At 37.2% G+C, this 20,977-nt stretch overlaps 1 protein-coding gene across 1 annotated transcript in view; it reads left to right on the top strand.

Moving 5' to 3' along the window:
- Positions 1–20,977, top strand: part of MALRD1 (MAM and LDL receptor class A domain containing 1) — a 751,478-nt gene that overhangs the window by 569,502 nt on the left and 160,999 nt on the right. Inside the window, 1 exon segment of the mRNA XM_059404562.1 lies at positions 17,852–18,053. Coding sequence (XP_059260545.1) covers positions 17,852–18,053 — 202 coding nt within the window.

Below are 20,977 nucleotides of genomic sequence, written 5' to 3'. Positions count from 1 at the left end.
AGCCCTATGTCTTATTCTTGTTGGCTGGAGCCTTAGATTCAGGGTGTAAATAATTCATCTGCTTTCTTGACAGTCATATTCGTAAAAACACTGTAGACCTCACGAGAACACAATTACCAAGTGTACATTTATACTAAATAATTCTGTATGTTTTCTAGGCATCTTTTCTCACTACTCTTTATTGATTCCTACAAAATCCGCTATGTTGGATTCTTTTTTTTGCTGATATTACTTTGCTAAGGCTGCCTTAAGGAGATACCACAGACTGGATGGCCTACACAACAGTAATTTATTTTCTCACAATCCTGGAGGTTAGTGGTCCAAGATCAAGGTGCAGGCAGGTTTGATTTCTTGAGTCCTCTCTCCTTGGTGCAGATGTTTGCCTTTTTGCCATGTCCTCGAGTTGTGTGTCTTTTGTGTGGGCAACCCCAGTATCTCTTCCTGTGTGTGCAGCTCCCGTATCTCTTCCTGTGCCCAAATTATTTCTTCTGAGGACACCAGCAAGCTTAGATTAAGGGCCATGTGAATGGCCCCCATTTCATGTACTCACCTCTTTAGAGCCCCTGTCTTCAAATACAGCCACATTGTAAATTACTGGGGTTTAGGGTTCAACATGTGTACCCTAAAGGAGTTAGGGACTCCTGTTAGGGTCAGGAGGCACATTCAGCCCTAACAACATGTTTTGCTCATGCATTTCAGAAATTGTGCATGGGTGATAAGCTTTCTGACTTCCTGATTGACTGGAAAAAAAAAATGTGTGTGTTTGTGTGTGTGTGTATACATACATATGTACCCATATTAAAAAGTAGTTTGATCTAGGGTCAGACTTATTTTTTCCGTAAGTAATTGACAGCGTTGTTTCAATGTATTCTAACATCCATTATCCACCTGCCTTATAGAAGAGAGATGTCTGATTATTTCTGCTCCAGGATTTTTACTTATTCTTCTTTTCTGTCAAGAAGCAGGGAAAATGTTCTTTTTATGCTTAGAGGTCATAAATCCCTACAGCAATTTGATGGGCCTTTGTCATTTTTCATCTCAGGGAGATTTTCATCTGTAATTTATCTGATTATTTCTTTCTAGAAAAATCTATGAGACAGACATAGAAACTTCTGGATCTGTCCTTGCTATCCCTTCACAGATATTCTCCATGTTTTCATCTCTTGGTTCTCTGGCACTGTAGTCTTAGAAGGATCACTTTACTTAGTTTCCCAGTTCACTGGTTGGAGTTTAATCTGCATTGATTCTGCTAGTTATTTCTTCTCTGAGAGTTTTATTTTAGCAATCATTTTGTTAATTTCTGAGAACTCTGAATGCTGATTTTAAAGCCTGTCCTATTTCATAGATATGATGGAGGCCCCAGTTTCTCAAGGGAATTAATTACATTTCCTTATGTTTCCCCATTTATTCTCATCCTCATGGTGTTCAGTGTTCTGTTTAATATAATGTCTCTCTCTCAGAATTTTCCTCAACTGTCAGATTAATTGCTGTTGCTTTTCTATTCCTATAAGTAGATGAATCCAGATTGAATAGTATTACTCTATGCATTTTATTGCCCTCAGACCCAGTAAGAAATTTCACTGCTCCAGCCGGGAATGCACGTCCTGATTCAGGATTTCTGGTTATATGTTGCTCTGAGTGTAGAGGAGGAGTTCTGTTTTCCATTGGGCTTATGTTAATGGTGTCCTGGTAACTTCTTTATTTGGGGGTGGGGAATGGGAGGTAAAGTTGTCCGTCCCATCGGCCCCTCATGGACTCCTGTGTCACATCTCCCACATCAGCAGTGATTACCCATCCTGGATGTCCTAAGTACAAACACTAGAATCAATGGCTTCTAATGCAAGGGAATGACCTGGCTTTTTTAGGAGGTGTGTTGACTTATTTAGTGACGCATGTACAGCTCCTCCACTATGGCCTCCATCAATCTGGGTTATTCCAGAATTCTGCTGGGAACATTTTTTGTTCCTCTTTGTTTCACCTGCAGGTGTTTGGAAGCTTTTCAATTTCACGCATTTTTATCCAACAGCTTCCATTTGTTCTATAGAAAGTCCTTAAAAAACTATTTCTGTGTGTTGGTAGCTGTGCTCCTCATTTTCCAGTGATTCTGGGGATTTATATTAGAATTTTTTTCTGTCTTTTCAGTGGAATAGTTTTGAGGGATATAGGTAAGCATATTTTATATTTATTTTGAGGAATTTTGAGGAATTAATTTGAGGAATTATTTTGAGGTAAATACGTGTTTTCTGTTGCCCATCAGAACCAGAGACCATCTTCTCCCTATATTTACAGTTTTATAGAACACACTAAAAGAAAAGTCAGTCAGATACAGTTCCATGTTTTTTCCTTTGCTATTTTGCAGTCTAAATTTTCCTTCACTTTGAGGGAAGTTGTTTTGAAAGCATTTTAAAGTTGGTCTTGTCAGGAGGGAGAAAAAGCACGTGAGTATCAGCGTAACATTGAATGCTACCCAGGTCATTCTGCTAGTAAGAGAGATTTGGTTGGTCCTTTATTTCTCATTACTCCTAAACAGTCTGCCTCTTTCAAGGAAAGTGAAGTTAATGTTGTAGAGCTACATAAAAATCAGCCATTTCAATGTTTACATGGGTAGTAGCTGTAATTTTTTCTCAGCTCTTTCCCCTCTGATACAGCCTGTGATGTTTACTGCAAACTGAGTGATGTTCAGGAAAGGCAATTGACTGGAAGGTAGGAGACCTGTGTCCTAGACCCAGCTTCCTAAGCTACTAATGACTGGAAACGCAGAACATTTCTAAATGAAAAGGGTCCTCCCTCCCTTTATTTATAAGGACCCGGGCAATGTTTTTGTAAAAAAATCTGAAAAAATCTTAAATTGTACTGTGAGATCATTTTTTGGGATCCCACAAAGAGTATCAGCTTTTCATAATGAAATCATCCAGTTAACATTCTCACAAACATACTCATCCGAATATGTGAACTTTTTCTTTTTAGAATAGGTGAAATAGGTTGTGTAGTAGCAAACATGTAAATAATAAATAATGGAAAGGAAATGCACTTAGTGTTAGTACTTTATGTACATTTATATACTTTGTACACATTATTTTAATTTAGATCTAATAACAGACTTATCAAATAGATATTAATATTTCTTCTACTTAATAGAGGATAAGTCGCAGTTCAAAGAGATTAAATAATTTAGTCTAAGATATCCAATTAGTATTGGGATGGCCAGGATTAGAATTTGGGTCCTAGCCTCTGATTGTAACACTGTTCAGCCTTCTTATTGCTAGGTAAGTTAAATACTAAAGCAAAGTTTCCCACTTTTAAAATATGATAAGGATGACCAGAAATGCCTTCCTATACCATAAATAATCACCAGCCACTTTTAGATAGTTCTTTTTAGTTTGAACAATGGTTTCATGTAAATGAATTTATCTCATCTGCTTTGAGATATTAGATAACAGACTGGAGTTCTCCATCCCCTATCTCAAATGAGAAAGACAAAGAAAAAAAAAGTGTAATGCATTAAAGAGTGATATACTTCTTCAACTTTTATTTTTTTATTTATTTTTATTTTTTAAAACTATTTCATTTATTTATTTATTTGACAGAGAGAGAGGGAACACAAGCAAGGGCAGTGGGAGAGGGAGAAGCAGGCTTCCCACGGAGAAGGGAACCTGATGTGGGGCGCGATCCCAGGACTCTGGGACCATGACCTGAGCTGAAGGCAGATACTTAACCCACTGGGCCACCCAGGCAGCCTGCTCTTCAACTTTTAAAGACAGAGCTGAATTGTCGATTGTTCTTTGATTCAAATTCTGATCATTCCAAGTTTTTTGGGGTTTTGTTTGTTTTTTCATCACCTGCTCCTCTGTTTAACCTCAGATAAATTCCTTATCTTAAGGCACTGTAGCTTCTTTATAACTCAGTGACTTCCAAACCCAAAAAGTTGCGTAGTGATGTTTTAGTGTGAACACGCACTTAATTGTAAACTTAGCCATGAGAGCTTTGTTAGCTCTCAGTGCAGTACCTGCATGATCTTGATTCTTATAAGTAGATACATTTATTTTTCAAACAAAATAATGGATTTGCTTACTTGAAAATTGCAAAGCGAGAAACCCCAGATTCTGCTTCCAACCCGGACTGGAGTCAGGCATTCTCCCTGGTTTTCTCTGAAGTTTTTGACTAGAAAGTCTTGAGATGCTTTCCAACTCTGGAGTTATGAAATGTGGAACTTTTCCATTCTTTGATTCTTTAGCAAATATTTGCAGAGCACCTGTTATATACATGTATTCTAGACGTACCTAAATAAACAAAACAGACTCCTTGCCCTGATAGGGTTTCCGCTGTCACCATGAAACAGACGTTAAACAGGAACGTGATCAGTGAATAAGTGGGATACTCTTTGCAAAGACCATGTAACACAGTGAGGCTGAGTAAGAGGATTGGTGGGGCCTGGGATGGTCACAGTGGGCCACGCTGAGATTGTAAACTTGAAAGAGACCAGGGAGCGAGCCATGCAACTAGGGGAGACAGACTGGGAGAATATTTCAGACAAGAAAACAAAACAAAACAGTGCAACAGCCCGAGTTGAGAATGTCCTTGGTGTTTTGGAGGACTGGCAAGGGAGCCTCATGGAGGGAGAGAGTCGTGAGATGCAGAAGAAGAGGGAGGGGAGAGAGATCTTGAAGAAGTATTTATACCTCTGGAAGGACATTTTTATTACCTATGTTATGAGGCCCGGTTCTAGAAAATTGCTATTATTGAGTTCTTCAGGGCTTCCTTTGATAGCTTAATGTACCTAGTACTTTGATAATTCATGCCTCTAATAGGCAAAGATGCTTCTTAAGAGGGAACTGGGGTAAGCAGTTGACATCTGCAAGGCAAGAGATGATGGGCCACGTGATTTTTATAAATGTCCAGTATTGGAAATAGAAAGTGTGATGGAAAGGGAAGGGAGGAAAGAGAGAGTAGATGTGTTCAGAGCACTGGGCGCCTGGATGGCTCAGTCTGTTAAGTGTGAGGCTCTTCGCTAGGCTCAGATCATGAGATCAAGTCCCATGTGGAGCCCTGCACTGAGCATGAAGCCTGCTTGAGATTCTCTCTCTCCCTCTCCTCCTCCACCCACTTGCATGCATGCTTTCTCTCCCTCTCTTTCTCTAAAATGAATAAATAAATAAATAAATCTTAAAAAAAGAGAGAGAGAGAGAGAGGACCAAGTGACCCATTTGAATAATGCTTAATTGGTGTTGAAATGGATGAGACATTAGTGTTTTTCCAATAAAATAGACAATTGAGTGAATCAGAGCAAATAAGAAAAATTCTCCACTAGTTATATTGCCTCTCTACTGTGTATATTTGGATTTTTAGAGTATTCTTTAATTAATACTTTAATTTTTGAGCAGTTTCAGGTTTCCAGAGAAAATGAGCAGCCTGTGCAGACGGTTCCAATAGAGCCCCCCCACACCTCTCTCCAATTTTGCACTATTATTGACACCTTACATCACTGTGGCATATTTGCTTTGCTGGATGAGTCAATATTAGCACTTTATTAGTAAAGTCTGTAGTTGACATTGGGGCTCACTCTTGGTGCTGTGCATTCCGGGGGTTTTCACATGGATGTCATGACTTCTGTCGACAGTACTGCCCGGAAAGTCCCCTGGGCTCGACCTGTTCCTCCCTCCCTTCTTCTCCAACACCCCTGGCAACCACTCATCTTCCTTACTGTGTCTATAGATCGTTTCACCTTTTCCGGAAATCCATAAAGGTACAATTATACTGGAAACTGTGTTGATCCGCACCATGTTGCGGTGGTGGGCAGGGTGCGAGGGTCCTGCCCCAGCTGCAGAGCCCCCAACGGAGCAGATTTACCCCATTGCTGCTGTTACCCCCACATCACCCACACCTCCACCTCCCCAGGGAGCCTCCAAGCGCCTTCACCCTCTGCCTTCCCTGCACTCCCAGAACAACCATTCTGTTCCCCCAGGAAACCACATGCAAAAGTCCCTGGTTTCTGGGGAGGCACAAGACCGAGTGAGGAGAGGGGCCCAATGGGGACTGAGGCCCACGCCAGCCCTGTCCATTTCCTAGGTCGCCAGGGCAGAACTGGATCTGCAGCCCCAACACAGCTGCTGAGACTGGTCGTGGCCTCCTACCCATTTGTCTTTGTTTTCCTGTCCCTCTGTCTGTCTACTTATCTGTCTGGACAATTCCTGTCTGTCTGTCTATTCCTGGGAAGCTCATTACTACAGGCCCTAGCATCTACCCACTCCCTCCCGTACTGTTATCCTTAAACTCTTATTCAGAACACATACACAAAATTAAAACAGCAAAAACAAATGAACAAAACCAACAAACAAACAAAACAAAACCCAAAGTCACCTAGATTTTTTCCTTTGTTATCATCTCGAGGTTTTCTAGTTTCTAGCCTTTTCACATTGGCTTCTTTCACTTAGAAATAAACACTAAAGTTTCCTGATGTCTTTTTGTGGCTCAATAGCTCATTTTTTCGTTTATGACTAAAGAAGCTTCCAGTGTACAGATGCACCAACATTTGTTTATCCGTTTACCCATTGAAGAACCTCTTGGTTGCTTCCAAGTTTTGACAATTATAAATCTGCTATAATCATTTATGTGTAGATTCTTGTATGGAAATAAGTTTTCAACTCCTTTGGGAGCACAGTTGCTGGATCATATGATAAGAGTTTATTTGGTTTTGTGAGAAGCTGCAAAATTGTCTTCTGAAGTAGCTGTCCCATTTGGCATTCCTACCGGCAGTGATAAAGAGTTTCTGTTGTTCCTTGTCGGGATTTGGTGTTTTCAGTGATTTGGACTTTAGCCATCCTAATGAGTGTGCTAGCCGTTTCTGTTTGCATTTCCCTGGTGATATACGATGTTGAGAGTTGCTCCTCTGCTTATTTGCCATCTGTATTCTGCTTTGGTGAGGGGTCTCTTCAGATCTCTTGTCCCTATTTTAATTGGGTTACTTTCTCATTTTTGTCTTAAACGTCTTGCATATTTTGGATACTAGTCCTTTTATCAGATGTGTGTTTTGAAATCTTCCCCAGGTACTCCTAGGGCCCTCATTCGGTTGAGCATCGAATTCTTAGTTTCAGCTCAGGTCATGATCTCAGGGTCATGGGGTCGGGCCTCGAGTAGGACTCTGTGTTCTGCTTGAGATTCTCTCCCTCTCCCTCTGCTCCTTGCCCTCCACTTGCTCTCTAACGTGCACTTTCTCACTGGGATAAATAAATTTTTAAAAAATATATTTTCTCCAGTTTTTGTGTTGCCTTTTCATTGTCATAACAGTGTCCTTAACAGAGCAGAAGTTTTTAATTTCAATGAGGTCTACCTTACCAGTTTTTTTACTCATGGATCATGCATGATTCTTGTTTTATAGCTAAAAAGTCATCTCAAAACCCAAGATCAGGAATGGCTGGGTAGCTCAGTCGGTTGGGCATCTGCCTTCAGCTTGGGTCATGATCCCAGAGTCCTGGAATTGAGTCTCACATTGTGCTTTCTGAGCCAGAGCCTTCTCCCTCTGCCTGCCACTCCCTCTGCTTGTGTGCTCTTCTTTCTGTCTGACAAATAAATGAATAAAATCTTAAAAAAAAAACCCAAACAACAACTTATGATCACATAGATTTTTCTCCCATGTTATCTTCTTTGAACTTTTAGAGTTTTGTGGTGGACATTTAGGTCTGTGAGCTACTTTTAATTTATTTTGCTCAATGAGATATGGAAGTTCCATGTCTAGGATCACTTTTTTTTTTTTTTTTTTTTTTTTTTTTTTGGCATGTGGATCTAGTTGTTTCAATACCATTTGTTGAAAATACTAATCTCCCTTACTGAGTTGCCTTTGTTTCTTCATCAAAAAGCAGTTGACTGTACGTATGTGGGTCTGTTTCCAGGCTCTCTTCAGTTCTTTGATCAGTTTGTCTAGTCTTTCGCCAGTACCACCTGCTTGATCACTGTAGTTTTGAAGTGTCTTACAGTCAAGTCGTGTCATTTCTTGGACTTTGTTCTTACTCTTCAGTATTGTTTTGGTTATTCTCTGACTTTTGTCTTTCCTTATAAACTTTAGAATGAGTTTTTCAGTTGCCTCTGTGTTACTTGCTGAGATTTTGACTGGGATTGAATTGAATCTATGTATCAAGCTGAGAAGAACTTATATCTTGACAATATTGAGTCTTCCTTACAGAATATCATCCATTTAATTAGAGCTTTCATTTTTTTTCATCAGTTTTATAATGTTCTTCAAATGGAGCCTGTACTTTTTGGGCTACTATAGGTAGTATTATGTTTTTAATTTCAAATCCAGTTGTTCATTGTTGGGTTAGAAGAAAATGAATGACTTTTGTATATTAACCTTGTATCCTGCAACCTTGCTGTAAATTAATAGTTTCAGGAGTTTTTGTTGTTGCTGATTCTTTGGGGTTTTCTATGTAGACAATCATGTATTTTGCAAACAAAAGCATTTTTTAAGGTTTTTTTTTTGTTGTTGTTGTTTTACTAACATAAAAATGTATTATTAGCCCCAGGGGTACAGGTCTGTGAATCACCAGGTTTACACACTTTACAGCACTCACCATAGCACATACCCTCCCCAGTGTCCATAATCCCACCACCCTCTCCCTACACCCCTCCCCCCGGCAGCCCTCAGTTTGTTTTGTGAGATTAAGAGTCTCTTATGGTTTGTCTCCCTCCCAATCCCATCTTGTTTCATTTATTCTTTTCCTGCCCCCCCCCGAGCCCCCCACATTGCATCTCCACTTCCTTATATCAGGGAGATCATATGATAGTTGTCTTTCTCTGATTGACTTATTTCGCTAAGCAAGATACCCTCTAGTTCCATCCACGTTGTCGCAAATGGCAAGATTTCATTTCTTTTGATGGCTGCATAGTATTCCATTGTGTATATATACCACATCTTCTTTATCCATTCATCTGTTGATGGACACCTAGGTTCTTTCCATAGTTTGGCTATTGTGGACACTGCTGCTGTAAACACTCGGGTCATGTGCCCCTTCGGATCACTGTTAACATTCGGGTGCATATGCCCCTTCAGACCCCTTTGTATCTTTAGGGTAAATACTGAATAGTGCGATTGCTGGGTCATATGGTAGCTCTATTTTCAACTTTTTGAGGGACCTCCATGCTGTTTTCCAGAGAGGTTGCACCAGCTTGCATTCCCACCAACAGTGTAGGAGGGTTCCCCTTTTTCTGCATCCTCGTCAGCATCTGTCATTTCCTGACTTGTTAATTTTAGCCATTCTGACTGGTGTGAGGTGGTGTCTAATTGTGGTTTTGATTTGTATTTCCCTGATGCCGAGTGATGTGGAACACTTTTTCATGTGTCCGTTGGCCATCTGGATGTCTTCAAACAAAGGATTTTTATTTTTCTATGATCAGCATATCTTTTTTTCAAAGATTTATTTATTTATTTATTTGAGAGAGAGAGGTGGGGAGGGGCAGAGGAAGAGAATTGCAAGCAGACTCCTCACTGAACATGAAGCCTGACATGGGGCTGTGTCTCAGGATCCTGAGATCACTAAGTGAGCCCAAAACAAGTGCTGGAAGCTTAACCAACTGTGCCACCTAACCAGCCTGATCATTATATCTTTTTATCTTTTCTTCTCTTTATTTTATATATACATTAGCTAGGACTTCCAGTACAAATAGAGGCAGTGAGAGAAGATATACTTGCTTATCTCATGATCTTAGCAGAAAAGTGTGTAATTTCTCACCATGAGGAATAGGCTTAGCTCTAGGTTTTTTGTAGATGTTCTTTATTAAATTGAGGAAGTTTCTTTCCTATTTCTAATTTCTTTGAGTTATTATCATGAATGGGTGTTGGATTTTGTCATATGATTTTTCTGCATATCAGTCGTCAATATTATCATATGATGTTTCTTTTATATCCTGCTGATATGATAGATGACATCCGTCGATTTCCCAGTGTTTATTTGCCTATCATACCTGTAATAAATCTCACCTAGTTGTTATTTGTCATTCTTTCTCTACATTATTGGATTCAATTTGCCTATATTTGCTGAGAATTTTTGAATCTATATATTCATCGGTGATACTGCTGTGTCATTTTTCTTTCTAGCGTTTTCTTTGCCTAGTACCTGCATTAGGGTAAAGCTGACTTCATAGAATGGATTTGGAAATGTTTCCTCTTTTTCTATTTTCTGGTTATGATTACATATAATTGGTATAATCTCTTTCTTTTTTTTTTTTTTTTTTAAAGATTTTATTTATTTATTTAACAGACAGAGATCACAATTAGGCAGAGAGGCAGGCAGAGAGAGAGGAGGAAGCAGGCTCCCCGCTGAGCAGAGAGCCCGATGCGGGGCTCAATCCCAGGACCCTGGGATCATGACCTGAGGTGAAGGTAGAGGCTTTAACCCACTGAGCCACCCAGGTGCCCCGGTATAATCTCTTTCTTAAATGTCTGGTAGAATTTACCAGTGAACCTATCTGGGCTTGGTGCTATCTCTTTTGGAATAATTGATTCAATTTCTTTATTATTACAGGCCTGTTGAGATTATCTATTTGTCCTTGTGTGAATTTTGATAGATATGCCTTTCAAGGAATTTGGCAGTTTCATCTAGTTTATCAAATTTGTGAACATAGAGTTGTTAATAATAATTCTTTATTATCCTTTCATGGGATCACTAGTCATAGTTCCTCTTTCATCTCTGATATTTGTATTTGTATCTTCTTTTGCTTCCTTAGGTTGACTAAAAGTTTAATTTTATTTTAAATAAATATAATAAATAAATATATTTACAATAAAAATAACAAATATAAACAATAATTTTATTATACTTTTCAAAAAACTAGCTTAGGTGATTGATTTTAGATTTTCTTGCTTTCAATTATATGAATTTAAGTCTATAAAATTTCCCTCTAAGTACTGCTTCACTGCATCCCACAAATTTTAATTAAAAGTACACTTATTTTCATTTAATTTGAAATGGTTTCTTCTTATTATTTCTTCTTTAATCCATGTGTTACTAAGAAGTGTGTTATATAATCTCCAAGTATTTTTGGGTTTCCTATATATCTTCCTGTTACTGTTTTCTAGTTAAATTCCATTGTGACCTGAGAGCATATACAGTACTATTTCTGTTCTTTCAAATTTGATACAGTGTACTTGATGGCTTAGAAAGTTGTCAGTCTTTATGAGTGTTCCCTGTGAAATTGAGAGTGCTGTGTCTTCTGTTGTTGCTGCATGAAGTATTCTATAAATGTAAAGTTGATGGTCGCTGTTCAGTTCAGCTATGCCCTTACTGATTTGCTGCCTCCTGATTGTCAATTAGTGATAGAAGGATGTTGAAGTCTCCAGCTATATGAGTGGATTCATATGTTTCTCCTTGCACATCTTCCAGTTACTGTCCAAGCATTTGACATTGTGGTATTAGGTGCATACACATGCAAGACTGTTATGTCTTCTCAGGAATTGGCCACTCTCTTCATTTTATAATAAACTATTGTCCCTGATAATTTTCCTTTCTCTGAAATTTGCTCTGTCCAAAGTTAATATAGCTTTTCTGGCTTTCTTTTCATTAATATTAACATGGTATATCTTTATTCCTTTTACTTTTAATCTATCTGTGTCCTTATATTTAACTCGAGTTTCTTATAGGCAACATATAGTTGGGTCTTTTTTTTTTTTAATTCACTGTAACAGTCTCTTTAATTGGTATATTTAGAAAACTATCATTTAAAGTGATTACTGGTATTCAGATTAATTATCTAGCATATATGTTTCTCTTTTATACTTGTTGACCTTGATTTTTTTTTTTACCCCCTTTGGGTATTTTTGTTTTGTTTTGTTTTGTTTGTTTTTGTTTTGTTTGGTTTGGTTCTCTACTCTTTTTTTTACCTTTGTTTTTAATTGTTTTGTATGATTCCTTTTCTTCTTCTTTCATAGCATATCGATTATACTTCTTTTTAAACTCTATTTTTCTAAATTTGGGCCCATGAATTTGCAGTATGCATTTATAAGTAACCCAGGTCCACTTGCAAAGAACACTATGCCACTTCATGGGTAGTGCAAGAACATTATAAACAGTATTTTCAGGTCCTCCTTTCTGTCTTTATAGCATGCTGCTGTTCATTTATTTCACTTACCCCGCAACTAAAATCACTGAATACATTCTTGCTGCTATTACAGTAACAAACTGTTACCTGTTAGATCAATTAATAATAAAAATAGAATGTTTTATTTCTTAATTTATTCTTTTCCAATATTTTTATGTAGATTATATTTTCTGAATGATACAATTTTCCTTCTCTCTAAAGAATTTATTTTTAACTTTACTTGCAAGGCAGTAGATCTAATGAAAAATTGTTTTAACTCATGTTTGTCTGAGAAAATCTTTATTCTTTATTTTGATGGGTAATTTTATTGGGTACAGAATTCCAGGTTGGAGTCTCTTTTTTTTCTCTCTCTCTTTAAGTACTTCCAATATTTTTATTTCACTCTCTTTTTGTTTGCATGGTTTCTAAAGAGAAGTCTGATATAATTCCTATTCCTTCTTCTCTCTAATTAAGGTATTTGCCACCACCGCACCCAAACCCCAACCCCCTGTGGCTTCTTTCAAGATTTTCTCCTTGTCGTTGATTCTCTGCAATCATATGCCAAGGTGTAGGTAAATGTTTGGTGTTCACAAATTTTCAGGAATCTGTGGTATTTTGTTTATCATTAATTTTGGAAAATTATCCTTCATTATCACTTTAAATATTTTTTCTGTTATTTTGCTTCTCCTGGTATTTACCTTATACATATTACACCTTTTGGAAGCATTTCACAGTTCTTGGACATTCTGTACCTTTTTTTTTTTCCCAGTCATTTTTTTTTCCTTTGCATTTCAGATTTGGTAGTTTCAATTGACATATCTTCCAGCTCACTCATGCTTTCCTCTCCTATGTCCAGTATAGTGATGAGTCCTTCAAAGGTGTGTTTCTTTTCTGTTAGAGTATTTTTGTTTATTTCTAGCATTTACTTTTGATTATTTCTTAGAGTTCCCTTCTCTCTGTTTATACTTACCACCCATTCTTGCATATTGTCTACTTTTTATGTTTAAGCCCTTACCTTATTAACCTGTATTAATTCCTTTCTTCATAATTCCAACATCTCTACCATATCTAAACCAGGTTCTGATGCTTGCTCTGTCTCTTCAATTTGTGTTTTTTTGTCTTTTTTGACAGACTGACTTGTACTGGGTAAAAGGAGTTAGGCCTTTAGTGTGGGGTTTTATGTGTATCTGGCTAGAGGTTAGGATATGTTTACTCTTTGCTGTAACTGTAGATATCAGTTATAATTTCCATGTTACCTTTATTTTTGTCTTCCCTATTGTCTTTGGGTTTCCAGGGAGATTTATATCTAAACAAGGCCTGCAGTGTGCTCTGTATCCCTTGTGTTCTTCTGTTCTTAACGCAGAAGCTCTCCTTATGTGTTGGTAAGTTGTGGGGTTTATGATTAGGTCTTAGTGAGTCTTTTTGTGCCACTGGGTTGTATCCTTCACAATCCTCTCAGGTGTTTGTTTGTTTGTTTGTTTGTTTGTTTATATCTCCACTCCTGAGGTAAGACAGGAAGGCTAGAAGTTGCTGGAATTGCTTCTTTCCCTTTCCCCACCTAGAATGCTACTAGGAGCTGGAGTTAGGTATTTTCCTTTCTCCAGTCTTGTTAAACCTCAGTAAGTTACAGTCTCTTTAAGTCGTTTGTCTTGAGGGAAGGTCCTGTAGGAGAACAGAATGCTTTGGGTATATTTCAAAATGGCTACTTTTCCCTTTATTTGCCAAAATTTTGAGGGAATTTTCCTCTAGTTTACAATACAAGAAACTGGTGGCGTTCCTAGAGGTCAAACTCACTAAAGTGTAGGGGCTCTTTAAGAATGTTTAACTTGAAACTTGTCTACAGTGGGCCTCCAGCCTTTCATCAGTTTCAGTCTGGGTTTTTCTACCCTGCTACTCGTTCCCACAGCGTTTCTTTCCCTGGGCTTCTGCCTCGGTAAGCTGTGATTCTTTGTATCCGCCTATTATTCTTCCCAGTTTGGGGACAAGTGGTCATGCTGGCTCTGTGACATTAAGTGTCTGATGGATCTAAGAAGAGTTGTTGATTTTCAGTTCAGCTGTTTTCTTGTTAGGACCAGTATGATGATTTCTGATCTATTTTATATGCCATACGGAGGACTGGAAGCCTGTGCCGTGTACATGTAATGGATTGTTTAATCTCGCTCTACAACTCTAATTCCAGATTTGTAGAGGGTGGTCAGTAGTCCTACCCTACATTCACACACGGAGTAGAGTTTACAAAACACACGTGACTGCGCTAAATTTTCATTAATATGGACAGTGTTATTTCTCTTTTATTAAATAAGTTTAATGCCTACAATCTCTTCTTTTTGAAGGAAATTTCCCTTTTCATTACTTTTGATTTTTTTCTTTCTTATAATATATCAATCTGAGTGTTTTCAAATGAAGCCATGAGAAGCTGTACACTGATCAGGACTTACTGTAGTTCAGTTCCTTAATTTACCCCCTCAGTGGTGAAAGAAAGACATCTAGCAGAATAGCTGAGTGTAACTGGGACCAAGTAAAGCTAAGGTTTCATCTTGCTGCTGTATTTGACACACTAATTTCAATAAGTTAAATCCATAATGAAATGAATAAAGTATCTCTGATATCTGGAAGTGTCCATTAGGAGACGTTAAGTCAGCACCAGCCTACCTTCCGTGTTGCCAGGCATTTGGAGATTGTGACTGGCTGCAGGAGAGGAACTTCAGGAAAATCTACTAATCTGGTTCTTGCAGTTTTTCACCAGGAAAACTTACATACTTGGGTATTGTCGAGATAACTGCTTTCTGGTTTCCATACTGTTCTGTAATTGAATCATTAACTCATATTTTTTATTACTGCATCACACCTTTTGTCAAATGTTTTCCTCCCCAGGCATGCTCACTCTAAATAAGTGCTGAGGAGACTCCTCTCAAAAAAAATTCCCATATATTTAATTGAATATTATTATAATATTTGTATTTAAATCATGTATCATTTTATTCTGTGTTTTGATTTAGTAAGTTCTCTTCAAGTTTTCCCTGCCCTATATCATAAGCAGTTAAAATTATATCATCCTTGATTATAATATAATCTTGACTTAATATATATACATTATATTTTATGTGTTTTCTTTGAATCCATATTGTTTTATGATAAAAATCATGATAAAATGATTGTTTTTAATATATAATATAATGTAATTATATTAATGGTTATGTATCCAACCAACATTTAGAATATCAGAATAGCAGTATCCAAATTATTTGTTTAGCAGCTGATTTTAGAAGCTATTTCAAATAATAAGTTAATATTGCAACATAGATTGGTTTTTGTAAAATGTGTATAATCAAATATAAAATTTGAAACAAATTAAACTAAAATTATTTTTCAAGGATATTAGCCATTTTATTTTTCAAAATAATAGATTTTTGAAAAATAAAAAATATTTTGTGGACAGTTATCACAAAAATTTTCTGTGAAGACAGAGAATATTATTTTCATTGAAAGACAGAAATAGATAATATTAACCTTTTATAGGGTTCTTACTTGCCAAAAACAAAAAACAAACAAACAAAAAAACCACAAAAAACCCCAGCATTATATGGAGCCCTTAAATGGTCCTCCTATTTTTACCATTGGCCATTGTGGCTACAGAAACACTGGATATAGCAATTATTCAGTTTAATGCACTGATAGTATTATAAATTCATGTTACAATTGAAACAATCCATGAGATTGTCAAAAAGGTTCATTGGGGGTGCCTGGGTGGCTCAGTTGGTTGAGCAACTGCATTCGGCTCAGGTCATGATCCCGGACTTCCAGGATCGAGTCCCGCATCGGGCTCCCAAGCTCCTTGGGGAGTCTGCTTCTCCCTCTGACCTTCTCCTCTCTCATGCTCTCTCTCACTCATTCTCCCTCAAATAAATAAAGAAAATCTTTAAAAAAAAAAAGTTTCATTGGAATTAAGTAGTGAATTAGTGAAGTTGATCAGAATGAATATGGACTGTAGTAGGGTGAAATATTGGGTACCATAGCTTGAAGTCTATTAGAGTTAATGCTCATGATGGGACACAGTGGGAGGGAGAACAGGCCAGGGATGTCATGGTGGATTTAGGAGAAGCAGAGTAAAAGGAGCATGAGGGAGATGGAATTTGGCAAGAGCATGCTTGCTTAATTAAAGATTAAGATGACTGAAAGAGAAAAATGAAATTAAAAACAAAAATATCTTAATAAAATACATTTATACTAAGGTTTTGAAAAAAAGCAAAAGGTGTTGGGTGTGTCTTCATGTAATTTAGTTTTCTGAATTGCTTTTTGTAGAAAAAGTTATAAAATAAAGCCATCCCATTTTAAATCTTTAAGTTGTAACTCAGGATCTATGAAGGAAAAAAAGAGATACTTCAACTTTGTTTGACTTTATAATAAAGTTTTCCTCTTATCACATTGAATTGGAAGCTTCTTACCTTTTTAATTTTTTGAAAATGGAGGAAATTTGTATTTATTTGAGAGATAGGTACCCACCAGATCTTAGAGCTTTGGGATGAATGTTTGCTTCTGTTGAGATTGGAAACACTCTGTTGACCCAAATTCCCTTCATACTGACTTTTAGTTAATTTCATCTACTGAGGAATCAATGTAAAAAGGGCTTTTGCTTACAAAATGTGTGCTTTTTCTACCATTGATGTTAAATCTCACTTTTCAGGTTTACAAATTTGGGGCAAGTTTTTCTATTTTTCTTTCTCTATGATCATCTTGATATGTTTTTAATTTTTTTTAACGTCCATTAATAGCTGGATTCCTGGCAGACTTTTTGCAACAGTGAACGTTACAGTTGTAGTTGTAGTTGTACAGTAACATTGTAGTTGCTAACTCCAGTTAGCAGCATGCTAATTTCTGGCTCTAGATAATTTGGTGGAGTATTTCTGGAATGCCATACAATATCATATCATTGCATGCAACAGAATGAGTGGTGTTATTTTCTCCTGATAGTATAAAATATGAATGAACTTTTGATGGATAAATTATCTTTAGATAAATTTTGATACCAAGAAAAAAAGTGAGAAAGTAGGATTTTTTGGTAGGAAGAAATGTTGTTAGACAAAAACACTGTTGTAATAGAAGAAAATTACTATTATATGTTTTCTTTTCTCTGAGTCATATTTTTCCCATATAAAAGAAAGCGTTATATAAGTGATTGCTAACATACATTGCTGTGTGTGTGTGTGTGTGTGTGTGTGTGTGTGTGTGTGTGTATAACTATCATTTCTAGGGAAATGATAACTGAAAGTTAGATACAGAAAGGTAGTATAGAAAAATAGGTTTACAACCTTGCCTGTTTTTGTTGTTTAAAATACAGATTTTTTTTTAAAGTGCATTAGGAAATGGCATTTTTTGTTTTGTTTTGAATTTCTTTTTACTGTTCAAAAAGATTATTGGAACTTGGCCTGGTGATTGGTTTCAAAGCTAACTTTATTGCTCTTTCACTTTTCTGTGTTGAATCTGTGAGTTCTTGCATTTGGAAAGTCCTGGGTATTGATGTTAGTTAATTCAGGAAGATACCCTGTTTGTCAGAATAGTAAGTATGTTCTGCACATTGCTTTGGCTTTCGAAATGACTTGTATATGGCCATGTCCACTTACGATATGCATTCTCTTCTTTTGAAACAGAAAGGAAGTATTATAGCCGAGGTGTCATGCTATCCCATTGCCAGACTCCATTCTTCCATTAACAACCAGGATGCCCATATGTCTCTAACATCCAAACCATAAAGAGTTGCCTTTTCTTCTTTTGCCCCCGTTTTTAGGTATATACCATTGAGGAATCTGGACTAAACATCCTTGTGTGGTCAGCGATTGGAAGTAAAAGAACTGGTTGGATATACGGACATGTTCCTCTCTCCAGCACTAGTGCATTCAAAGTGACATTTGAAGCTGATTTGGCTGGAAATGAGGACATCTTCATTGCCCTTGATGACATCATTTTCACCCCAGAATGTGTCTTTGGAGGTAAGTGATTTCCTTAGTAGATGGGATGTGCATGGATTGTTTTACTATCCTCATATGGAGGAACTGGGAATTCCTGATGAACAACATTTGTTTCCAGGCCTAAGACTGTTCATACATTGAAGGAAGATCAGTGTATGTTGTAGGGGGTAAAGTTTTTCTGTCCATAAACCTAACCATCAAGTTTTCATGTCCTCTAGGCAACCAGATGACCGTGATTACCGTCCTTTAAGAGACGTAGGGAAAGTTAGTTTCATTAGAGGAGCATTATCGTCTCCTTTCTTTATTTCTAAAGGTTCACAAGACTTACACAAGGTAAGGATTCTTCTGGTCACCTGTCATCTTCCAAAGTGTCTTTTCCGTCCATGTTAGCTTTTCCCCATCCCCTGGGCTATTTGCCTTCTCCTCACTGTTTCTACAGTACAGGGTAGAACTTTTAGTCAAAACAAGAGTCTTGTCAATAACACATTTTGTAAGAAATCATCCCTTTAACTGTAATCTGAATTTCTGCTATTTATGATGCTTCCGCTTAACTGGCTGTTTATTCTTTATAAAATCTTCAGATTTTCAGTGTTAAATAATAGGGTCATTGTCTTTCTGGCTACTCTATGCCTCATTCAAAGGTTTATTTTTACAGAGTTATTTAAAAGTTTCTTCTTTTGGGGAAGCCTCGCTGACTCAGTCTGTAGAGCATGTGACTCTTGATCCCAGGGTTATAAGTTCAAGGCCTACGCTGAGTATAGAGATTACTTAAAAAAAAAAAATTAAAAATTTTTTTTTTTTTTAATTTTCTTCTTTTTAAGACCACACATCTGGGTTCTTATCCTTCCAGTGATTTTTCTCTAGATCCTAAATCCTGGGCAATTTCAGCTTCCAGGTTACTCAGCCCATGTATAGTGTTGACCTTTTCAATTTCAGTTACCTTCATAAATATTCTTCCTTCATAACCAGCTCCCACACTGGATCTTATCATCCTATCTAAAATTTTAGGGTTAAAATTTTCATCTGATCATCATATCCTCTACTTTCTAATTACTCCTCCAAAACCTGTTTTCAAACATTGTTAATAAGAAAAAAATGCAATTCTAGATTCTCAGTGCTTCCCGTTTTCTCCCATAAAACAGTTTCTTTATACTTTTTTCCCCTAATAATCCTAGATCTAGTGATCTGACATTTTAATTCCATTCTCAGTCAGCACTTTGAATTATTTTATGTCCCATTTTTTAATTAATAACTTTTTAAAAGGATTTTTATTCATTTGAGACAGAGAGAGAGAGAGAGAGAGAGAGAGAGAGAGAGAGAGAGAGCCCTAGCAGGGAGTAGGGAGCAGAGGGAGAAGGAGAAGCAACTCCCTGCCGGGCAGGGAGCCTGAAGCAGGGCTCAATTCCAGGACTTTGGGATCATGACCTAAGCTGAAGGCAGGCACTTAACTGAGCCACCCAGGTGCCCCATGTCCAATTTTTTAAAAGATAAATTTGGGTTCTAATTATATGCCAGGCATCTTGCTAAGTACATTATGTGTATTAACACATTTATTTATTGGACAAACTCTGTAGGATAAATAAAAATATCCAAGACATATTCAGTCATAATGGCTTTATTGGTCTTTGAAATTGGGTTACTATAACCATTTGTATTTTCCAGGCTGCTGCTGATCATGTTCACTGGGACCATTAAATGTTTTGGTTTATCACCTTAGCTGGTGGTCAAGTGTCCTACACACATCTATTTCCCATTCCCTGGCACTGATTTTCTACAATAATCCTCAAATCTCCCAGCTGTTCCCTTGAACATCCTTCACTCTGCCAATGTTCTTATATCCCTTGAATAGAAAATAACTCCCTTAAATAACAAACACCCTTAACCTCTTGTTTCTACCTCTAAATGTGACTATATCCACAACCAAACTCTTTTTTGTCACCATTTGTTTCAGGAAAAATCTTGTCTTTCAAGAGTAAATGTTCTCAGTCATTTCCACTCTTAGTTCCTCCCAGTCACTGTCCCATCAAAGTCTTCCTTGTCCTATATCTTCCATTTCTTTCCTTCCCCTACTTACTCTTAGCTCTTCTCACACACATGCAAACATACATACGTACATATGTATATATATACATACATATATGCACATTCATGCATTTATATATCACTTCCCACTAATTTGAGCTCCTCATGAGCAAGAGGAGCTTGTTTATTTCATCTCCAGAGTCTAACACAATGACTGGGAAATTTGGGCTGAAAAGTTATTATTATTCTAAATAATCATAATAACAAGGATAACTAGTTGTGTGAACAGAGTTGCTAACATTTGCCTTAGGTTCTTCTTGCCCACTATGTTATAGGACAGATTCTGCTTTTGAAGATAGTTCAAAACAAACAAACAAATGAATAAACAGTAAGATCTTTAGCATTAAACCATGTCTTCTTTCTGTAAGTTTCTACAAAGAGGTGCCTCCAACCAAGCCCACATCCAAAATCCAGAATCTTTGGGTATAGTTTTTACAGCAATGCTTTGTGATCGATTCAAGCAGATGTTTTCAGAAAATCATCAATTGAACCAGTGTTTCTCCAATGGGGGTATCAGGGCCCCCATAGTGACATGCCAGGAAGCATGTTCCATTGGATTCACTTGACGATCCAGGGAGAGAAGTTACATAAAGCGTTACATGACATTTGGAATAAACATGTACTGAGTGCTGGGGAGGTAACAGCTGGACTAAAATTGTGGAGACATGAGTCTAAATCATGAATGTGTCCCTAAATAACTGTACAATTCTGAGAAAATCATTATAACTCCTTAGACCATGTTTCCTCATCAGGGAGCTGAAGTAGATGATCTCCTAAGTCCCTTCCAGATCACGCAGGGCTGGGTTTGTACAAGAGGATCAGGAAAGCGGAAGGAATGCATGGAGAGAGATGGAGAAAGGGAG

Source organism: Mustela nigripes, chromosome 6 (assembly GCF_022355385.1).
Source record: "Mustela nigripes isolate SB6536 chromosome 6, MUSNIG.SB6536, whole genome shotgun sequence".
Taxonomy (NCBI): Eukaryota; Metazoa; Chordata; class Mammalia; order Carnivora; family Mustelidae; genus Mustela; species Mustela nigripes.
This window is presented reverse-complemented; position numbering and strand designations above follow the sequence as displayed.